At 37.7% G+C, this 10,460-nt stretch overlaps 1 protein-coding gene across 1 annotated transcript; it reads left to right on the top strand.

Moving 5' to 3' along the window:
* The first annotated feature begins 2,462 nt into the window (after positions 1-2,462).
* On the top strand, positions 2,463-8,229 carry vma21 (vacuolar ATPase assembly factor VMA21). The gene is given in 4 exon segments (XM_032528041.1): positions 2,463-2,528; positions 2,530-2,639; positions 2,940-3,049; positions 6,839-8,229. Coding segments are annotated over 4 exon segments (411 nt in total). The 5' UTR covers positions 2,463-2,477; the 3' UTR covers positions 6,979-8,229.
* Positions 8,230-10,460: the final 2,231 nt, after the last annotated feature.

The raw sequence follows: 10,460 nt of genomic DNA, 5'->3' as shown, positions 1-10,460 counted from the left end.
CTTGACTTCTATAAGAAAAGATGTTTGATTTTAATCAATATGTTGTTTTAGGTGCATGTTGCATGTGGTTGATGTGTTACATATTGAAAGAACACATCAACTCAGTGGTGGGAAGTAATCAAGTACATTTACTCAAATACTGTGAAGTACAAATTTTAGACAACTTGAGTATTTCTATTTCTTTCTGCTACTTTACTCCACTACATTTATCTGACAGATTAGTACTTTGCAGATTCAGAATAACACTACAAATCTACAAATTGGGATTATTATAATGATTATTTTATTAATAAGGCTTGTAGTACTTTTAAAATATTAGAGATTCAGAAAACAGTAACATTGAATTGCATGCATTTCAGAAAATACATTCCTGTTCTGATTATATCGTTCTTTTTAAGTACATTCATGTTTTCATTTTAAGGTTTAAGCAGCAATGCCTATAAAGAATAATACCAGCAGGCCTTTAACTGTACCATTGATTCTCAAACTTTAAAAAATATTGTGCCGCTTTTGATTTTTTTCATCTCCGACCAGCACAAATACATTTTTGATAGAAAAACAACAATATTGTAACTGAAAAACACCAAAATGCTACATTTCAAACGTTTCGAATCATTAAAACTATTCATTAGAATAGTACCCCATTATTTTAGGAATTATGCATGACTGATATTTTTTAAATAAACACTTGTTAAAAATCTCATGCACCCCTTGCCGTATCCAAAGTATCCCTAAGGGTATGCATACTCCCATTTGAGAAACACTGCTGTATAATGTACTGGGCCTGTTACTGTTATACAACGTGCCTAGAGGTATTAAGATCAGCCTTTATTGATCCCAAGAGGGGAAATTTGAGTGTTGCAGCAGCACAAAAATTGAGAAAAGTAAAGATAAATAGTAAAGTAGAAATAAAATTCAAATGAATTTGAACTAGACAAGAGTTTTTACAGTCAAAGTTACAAGGACGTGCAACATGTGTACTCATGATATCTGAATACAGATGAATAAAAAGACATGTATTTGGTTTTGAGTGTTTCAAGTCACATACAGGCGTGTACACACATGATCTGTGGGTTGCTATAAGTGAAGGAGGGATTGAGGGACACTGTGTTGGACCTCCCTCCACACACACACACACACACACACACACACACACACACACACACACACACACACACACACACACACACACACACACACACACACACCACACACACACACACACACACACACAACTAATATAAACTTGATTTTTCTACCGCATCAACACTTACCACTCTGTGTTAACACAACTTGACCTGAGATAGTTTGAGGAAATGAGTTTTCACACAAATTTCCAGTAAACCCAACTAATTTGGGATAACGGTGTACTCTCTAATTTGAATCACTAGGTAAATCCTCTGCGTCTCCAGAGTCAATGAGGCTTTTCGTAACTACACAAAACCCTGCATTATTCTTAGTGGTTGTGGCTTGTTCCCTATTGAGAGTCTTTTCAAATGTGTTTTGGGAAATCTGCTGAGCGTGGACCGGTGAACACAAAGCCAACTGGAGCAGAAATGTCACTCCTTGACACTTAGTGAGACTTTGACTAGAAACACAGCCAGTGCACGGCACCAAATTGATATACAGTCGACACAAAATGGACTTAATGGCTCTCTGTTTTATCTGCAATTAAACAAGAAATGGTCTACAGCGTTGCATTATTTAGGAATGTAGGGTGAACAAGCACATGCCATAAAACAAGACTGCCATAAATGATCCTTGAATGAAAAACTTACCGGTTTCCATCCATCCTCTCTTAGCTTCTATTTTTAGAGCCTAGTAATGGGAATGGAAAAAAATGAATATTTAATCTATTGTGAGGACAAATAAGTTTTATATAGACCCTTTATAGGAAAAGGAAATGCAGTGATCAATCCATAAGAGTCTAGAACTCTGCCCTAAAACACTAAACAGATATTGTGAGTAAATAGTCCAGCCAAGATGAATTGCATTACTCTTATGTCAATGTCAAATGTATTTATGTAGGATTTTATTTTTTATTTTTTATTGGGGGGGGGGAGGCGGGGGCATTTCAGGTCTTTATTTCCACAGGACAGATGAAGACATGCAAGGGGAGAGAGGGGGAATGACATGCAGCAAAAGGCAGCAGGTCGGAGTCGAACCCGCGGCCACTGCGTCGAGGAGTAAATCTCAATGCTCGTGCGCCTGCGCTACCAACTGTGCTAACCCTGCCAAACATAAACAAAGGTAGAACAACACAGAATATTAAATATCTTATCTTCTCGCCCAAGGCTTATGATATTTACAGGAAACTCGAAAAACAGGAAGAGATACACATTGCTTGTCCCATATTTTAAAACATTTTCCACCCAAAAGTATCCTATATTTCTGCAGGATGTGAACCGGTATGAACCAGGCATCAGCCAGGCCTCGCGAGACTAAGTGGCGTCTGACCGCGTCATGTGACGGTCCCCATGATCCTGTGCGGAAGAGGAAGGGATTTCATTAGTGACAACACGCTAACATTTACCTGCTTATATTTTCCGCTTGTACCTTTACCTCGCCGCCATCAGCCCAGCAATGGACGGATCTGTCGGAGCAGCTTCAGACGCAGGACCGCCGGCTTATTACAGAGGGTGAGAAAACAATCCATTATTTTAAATGAAAAGCTTACCTTAGCTAGCTTCTTAGCTTAGCTAGTAGCCTTTTCAGTCCGCGGAGTGACGTCTGTTCTCAAAACAACCCGTCCCCCTCGGGCTGCTTTTTGTTAAAGTGCCAAAGTTTACCAAGCTTTTATTTAATGTGACGTAGTCCTGGAACCCAACCTGAATCATCCCCACAACAGTGGTCAGCATGTCAGAGTCCGCTGGTCCCTAACAGTTAGGTCACTGTCTCGTTTTATCTCGGCTGACTCATGAACTTGTACTCCTCTGCAGAAATGAAAGCTCCCTGGTTTCAGCCCTCAAGACCCTGCTGTTCTTCACCATCCTGATGGTCACGCTGCCCATTGGTCTCTACTTTGCAACAAAGGCGTTCCTCTTCGAGGGTAAGGTTTGTAGCACCACCCTGGATGAGTGTGCAGCCCTTACAGTGTAAGGGCTGCACACTCACTAGGTGTTTATCTAATTAAACGTGTACACTTTTAATTAGATAAACACCTAGGCATATTTAGTTTTGTTTTAAGTCTTAGCCCACATGTTGTCCTCGGGTCAAATTTGACCTGTTTTTCTATATCACTGTTCGTTTTAACTACCCAAAATAACATGATTGATTCCACACAACGCTCTTTGGCAAGTACAAATCTCTACTTTTATTAATTTTGGGGCGTCTTATTCAATTTTATAGCATTTCAAGAAAAAAAATTGAAGTGGTTTTGAAATAATATTGAGTAAAAGTTGACATATTCCAACCTCTGATTATCCATCAACATACTTTCCATTAATTTTAGTCTAAGTAATTCCTCCTTTCTGCTTTTCTCAAACATTAGGTCAAAGTTCCTATGAATGGGGTTTATTAACCATAAATTAATTGTAATTTAGTGTTACGTAGTGTTGAAAATGTCAAAGAAAGTGACAAACATTGAAAAAAAGCATTGTGAATTGTTAAAGGGACAGAAATGTAAGAAAAAGTTAAAAACATTGATTAAAAAGTGTTGATTTTTAATTTTGGCGGGAAGTCAACACAAGGGTTCATCTTTGTTCTAGGTCAGGAGTGTCAAAAGGCCCACTGGATGACTTTTGCAAAGTTTGAAAATTGCAGAGAAGTAATACATTCCAATTCCAAATTTACCACTTTAATCTCACAGAATAGCTGATAAAGGGTTGAGATCAGGAGAGGACGAGGATGAAGACTTCAAAGATGACGAGTCCAAGGATTTCAGATCATTTGCAGCTTTATTCAAACAGTGAACAACCTTTCATGACACAGTGTGCCGACTCTGTACACACACGGATGTCAATACAAGAGGGACCAGTGAACATCAGAATAACGGTGTTTCTTGTAGTCTTCTTGTCCGGCAGCGGCCAGTTGATCTACTTCTGTGAGACAGTTACCTTTTGAAACGACTCCTTATTAGTGAGACACTTCTACTCGTTTACACATTCTGATCTATTCTTGCAACCTAGTGTCCCCTTCATGCTGACTCTGCCCTGAAAACTCCCTTTGAATGGTTAACTACATTTGAACTCTGACATGCATAAATATCAACCTATCAATAGCCAAGTTCATTTCCCATAAATTGACGACTTTACAAGGTTTTTTTCTTGGATTATTACCCCTCTCTCCCCGGGGATCGTAACATTAATGTCATTATTATTATTATTATTATTATTATTATTATTATTATTATTATTATTATTATACAAGCTGACAAGAGACTCTGGCAGTTTCTGATCTTTCTGGAGACTAAAAGCTTTGCATAGGAACCAGACTTGGATTGATATGTTGATTTATTGAGATATTCACATTGGAGAGTTTAAAGTAAAAAATTACAATGTGATTGTTTTTATTGAAATAACATGTTAATGTTTCTATTTGTAATGCTAATGTCGGCAAAGAAATGGTTTGCAGTATTTTCCTTTCATTGTTGGTAAAAACTGTCTTCAAAACATAAAAAAAAACCAATCCATTTATTTGCAGAACTGTATCTATTGGGTCCAACAGTGGCGTTTTATTATTAACTTTATTTCTAATGATGACTTTAATATTCACCAACCAGTTATTTCTTCTTAAAACCCACCTGTGCCATTTACATGGAGATTTTGACATTCGCTAATGCTTTATTTGGCATCTGTTCTTAAGAACTAAATCTACGCACACTTGCTGCCATGATTCTGTCGCGCTTCAATATCCACATTTAGGCTCAAGATATGATTCGAAATCGATTTCTGATTCAAAAACGATTCTCAATAAAATAAAAAAAATGATTCACAGTATGTAAATGTAGTTACTTTTACCATGTGATAGTATACACGCCATTACAAAACGAAAAAAAAAAAAGAATTGATTTTTGGAATTCTATGAATCGATTTTGAATCGATAGAGCTTGAATCAATTCATGAATGTGAATCGATTTATTTATTTATTTATTTTTTTGGAACAACACTAGCACACTTACGCACATTTGAGTGCTGATGTGGTTTTGCCAACTACTTGGTTATTGCATTTTCTTTAATTTTACATTTGTATAATATTGGATTCAAATATCAAATGTTGGATCATCACTTTACAAATTGTTATGGTCTTTTAAAAACACTTGAATTCCCATCAGTTATGGTAATTGGGATCCATACCATCCAATAATTAGTGAATGAATCACAGTATTTATAGGCCCAAAGTAGGCCTAGTTCTACTGGCTCAACGGCATGTTTCCTGCTGGTGATAAGGTGTTGCAGATCATTCCCTGAGGAGGGAACCCGTCCTCCAGGATCATTTAGGCCTAGATCTTTTTAATTAGCAGAGAGTGAGACACTACTGAGTTTGACACTTTGTTTGACCTTTACGTCCTACAGAAGTACGTCCACTTCAGAACTATTGTTCTGTAGTATTTTTATTTTAAGTTTGGAGTCTGGTGCTCCACCCTCTTTAAACTTTTGTTGTTGGCTTAATTTTTCTCAACTTCTTTTTAATGTCTGTGTGCACACAGCCCTCCAATCTCATGCCCTTTTTTTTTTTGTTATGTATTGGCGTGGGCGTTCTACCTTTGCTAATTAGAATCAACTGATGCACAATTTGAAATTTTGACAACGGCATGTATCATTATAAGAACTTTGGTGCGAACAATCAAGAGTTTTTATGAATCTGACGTCGGCTTTTCTTAAGGTTGCTTTCCACACACTTTATTTATTATTTCTGAGGCCAGAAGTGTCAGCAAGTTTTACTCTGATATTCAGTCCAATAGACGAGCGAGCATGTGACCGTGTGACATTTGTTAACAGTGTTTGGTGCAGCTGACAAAGTACAGTGTGAACTCAAACCGAACCATATGAAAATGCGACAGTCTACCGAACGACAGGTGTGAAAGCGCTCTTATGACCTTTCTCAAGAACAAGAATTTAAAGCAACACTATGTAACTTAAAATAATGTTTCCAAAATCGTTTCAGTGGTTCATCAACTTGTAACAGGGTGAACGCCACTTCTGCATTCGCTTTGCGGCTCTCTACCGGCTATAACCGCACTATTTGCCCGATCGGGTAGCAGATCTGTAGTTCCAATGAGACATAACGGGACAATTCCACGTCCAACCTATAGGGGCACCAAAACGAGAAAAGTTACATAGCGTTGCTTTAAGAAAGAACTTAGGAAGATAAGAGTGACTGAGGCCAATTGTTCTTATTTAGGCTACATGGACTAAATGTAATTCTATATTGCAATGTTAATATATGTAGTGAGATGGTACATTTTTCTTAACAGTTGATTAAGAAATCATACATAGATACACATTACATATAACATATCTGAATTGTGTACAAGTCCAAGACAGTTTTTAACAGTGCCCACAATTACATAATACAACCGGATATGTTAAACGGTTAAATGTCACTGTGGAAACTGTGTAGAAAACGCTGATAGTAAACAATTAATTTTAACTCCAGATAATCATCATATCCCGTTCCTACTCCTACAAGTTTTAAGATAAGATACTTTGTTATTGCATGTCACACACAACAAGATTAGGTTCAGCAGCAAGCCACTCCACAACAGCAAATATGAATAGCACATAAGTCCATACAAGATGTAGACATCCTGGCATGAAAAATGATCCAGACCGTTTTGGCACAGTAATGCAGCTGCTTGCCATCACTAATGGTTCCCCCCCCCACCTCCTTTTCCCAGGTTCCATGAAGATGTCAAGCTCTGACAGCTACTTCTATGCAGCCATTGTTGCAGTGCTCGCTGTGCATGTGGTTTTGGCTTTGTTTGTTTATGTGGCCTGGAACGAAGGGACGCCTAAAGGGAAGGGCAAAGACGATTAAGGCATGTCCTTATCAGCTCGTTAGACCGGAGGAGACGGGCAGACACGGGCATGGATCTGCAGGGCCCCCACCACCCCACCCAACCCCCCCACCATGGGCTCCAGCACCAAACACAGCACCATCTACCAACCAGACAGTTAGGGGATCTGGTTCGCGCTTAGGCTTTAACACAAGGTTAAAGCATGTAACTACCGTACTATTCTCTGGTATGGGGGAGTGGAGACTGTTAGGTGTGTTGTTCACCAGCCTCAGCAGGCCCGCTTATTGACTTTTTGTTCTCTTAAAATGTTACTTTTGTTGACAGAGCTATTTTTAGGAGGCTTTATTATACGCTGCCATTTGGCTAAGTGCTGTACGTAGGAAAACATCTTGGGTTTTGGGTGATCCCGAAATGCTCTACGTCCATTCTGTCAGAATTTGCTCTGCTTATTTGAGCATTCTGTCCTAAAATTTCAGTTCTTATCTGCAGACATTTAAAGATGACTCTTAACTTCAATATAGACCCATAATGTGCTTGACTTTCATGCTGTAATTTGAATCCAAATCTTCACGACTTCTTCTCTACAGAATATTTGGACTCTTCTGTTTGTCTTTGTAAACAAGTGTTTTGTTTTTCCTGAAAGTGTGTGTGTGTGGTGTGTGTGTGTGTAATGTAGCTCAGTGATGTTTTGGAAATTTGAATTTGGAAATTATTGCAATAACATATTGTATTTAAGATGTTTGGTGATGTCAGTGAAGTCGGTGTGATAAAGAGAAGAATGTTGACTTGCTCAAATAAACTTAATAATTCTAACTTTTTAGTTCGCTGAAACCAAATGCAGATGTGTATTTTTTGGACATGTCAAATTGTGCATGAAAATGCTTACGCATTTGTTTCGGTATACAATTCCCTATAAAGAACATGGTACACTAATGATAGATAGAATCAGATGTGATGTAGACATCATGGTCATCAGGTTTCTTATATACTGTATTTTTTGAGTTTATAATACATGTAGTCTAATACTGAAAAGGGTTGAGGTTAAATATCTGTGGCTTAAGCCTGCTGCATATGGTCTATAGCAGTGTCCTGCTAAAATCAGAGTATTTATCTTTGAGATGATGCTGTGGTGAAATCAAGGATGTTTAATATTATACTTTTTTATATGAGTGTGATTTAAAAAAATAAAAAAAATAAACAGCATCACACAAAAAGCCATGGATTCCCCTACCATCTGTTGTGTAAGCCACACCAAAATGTATGCCCAGAAATGCATGTGTGTTTATTTATTTACCTAGAGGCTTTTTTCCAAAAGAATGTCAGCTTCGTTTTATTTAGTCAATATCAGCACTTCCGATGAAAACAAACAGTAAATATGCAAATAATTGATATGAAGAGGCAAATTCAACTGTCACTTCAGCAACATGCCTAACATGCAAAAATGATACAGTAAATATTTAAATTGAGAGCAGAATGCTCACTTTTTAGTGTGGTAACTATTTTAGATTGTGGTCACAGAAAAATTAAACTTCAACTTAAAATAAAATTGATCAGCCTGATTTTTCCTGAGTGAGAATAAAGTCAAGTTGCCATCGCATTACGATCTTTCTCTCGAGTCTGTTGTGACAACAGTTCCTGAGCCACCTTATTGATTTCTGCAGGGAGTCTCCGCTATCACACGGTGGCAGCAGACAGTCAGCCTCGCAGACAAACACAATGTGGACGCCAAGACAAGAAGTGACAGAATCTGAGACATAATGTCTATTTTTTGACCTCAAAAACCATGTTAACAGCTGATTTATGTTAATTATCCTCCATGCTGTGTGAGTCTCTTTTCAATGGCACACTGCTGTAGCTCCCTCACTGTATTCTGCAGAGCTTGGTGTTGGAGCTGTGCAATCTGCATTGAGCTTAACAAGGCTGGTGTTGGTGATGAGGTGACAGGCCTGCAAGCAATCTGACTGATTCAGTCAGCAAACATCAGAAGCCTTGTTTGCCTTTTGGCTGATATTTCATAAGCTTACCCTTGCAGCAATACAAAGTTGGTGCAAGGGCATGCTTTGCTTCTGGCTTTGTCATTTATCACACATTATCAGGTTTGGTGTAAAAGGTGAGTGTGGTGAAAAACAGGCCAGAGAGCGCTGAACACTAAACACAGGGATTAAGTACCACTTTAAGTAACACTTGATTTTATTCTGTGTACCCTGCTTGTCCTAAAATGCAATCCTCATTTAGCACAGACTCTTTGGATATGAATACATTATGTCCTAATTGAACATACAGATATATAGGAATCCATCATTATAAATGTTCACTATTGTATGTAGCCTGTCTGCATTTCAAAATATAAGGAGTCTCTGGGACTTCAATTTCCATCACCCAGCAGATGGCGTGCCCAGCTGACACAACCGTCAGATGAGTCGCATGCCAGTGTTTAAGTTAAAGTGGAGAGAGAGGGCAGTAGAGTACTGTGCTGGGGGAAAATGATATGAGGCATCGCACCACAGCCAACGGAATAGAACACAGTCATAGACACATAAAATGATATCCACCATTACACATAACTGAGGCAGCGCTTTTATTGTGTTAAGTCCTGGCTGTCATTTCCCATGAAACACTGCTCAGGTGTTTTAGAGAACATTATTACTGGCTTCCACTGAAGAAACAACAGTATTACTTATTAATTCACAAAAATGTAAAACATATAAAAACTACAGTATATAGCCTACTTATTAGGCAGGTTTTTATAAAGATCTGCAGAAATTGAAAGTGTCCTCAGTCCTGACTCTTTATTAGGCTACAATAAAAAATAATATACTACATACAACATATCTTTAGACTATGAAAAATTTGCTGAGTTTCCATAGTGTGTTTTGTTTTTTGTGTTTGGCTGCATTTAAAGTCATTCTGGATATTGTGGTTTTTTTTTTAATGAGATTATGCTATTTCAAACGTTGAGAGTTTTTAATTTAATTATTCTTTTTAAGTGGAGGGCTATCTAAATAGCTCTTAATCTCTAAAATAAGCTCAATAGGTTTCCACTGCCCAATTAATTATTGCTCAATACAAAGGATGCATCGTTTTGTTATTTTTTTCCATAATTCTGGCAACTGCTAATTCCACGTCTATATTAAGTGTTTTTGGAGCTATGTGAAAATAATTATTTAATTAAGATACTAAGGTTTAAATTAGGGTATACATCTTAAACTACTGTATTAATGGCCAAATGCATTTTACCAATTCAATGTTGTCATTTATTTCTTCATTGTATGTTGACGGGAGAGTGTTACAATTTTTCTCTTAGTCAAGGGGAGAATCTAAAGAAGGGATAACACTGAGGAGGGCCTTTCTTTTTCTTTTTTTTTTTTTACATAATGTTCTGCCCTATTTCCATCCAAGTGCTTTGTGCACAGTCCTTCAGATAGGTAAACTGCATTGAGATCACCATTCTTGTAGTCAAGAGTGTCAGAGGTGATCATGCTGCTATTAATTTCACGTGCAG

This window comes from Etheostoma spectabile, chromosome 10 (assembly GCF_008692095.1).
Source record: "Etheostoma spectabile isolate EspeVRDwgs_2016 chromosome 10, UIUC_Espe_1.0, whole genome shotgun sequence".
Taxonomy (NCBI): Eukaryota; Metazoa; Chordata; class Actinopteri; order Perciformes; family Percidae; genus Etheostoma; species Etheostoma spectabile.
Note: the sequence above shows the minus strand (reverse complement) of the source record. Positions and strands in the feature narration are given on the sequence as shown.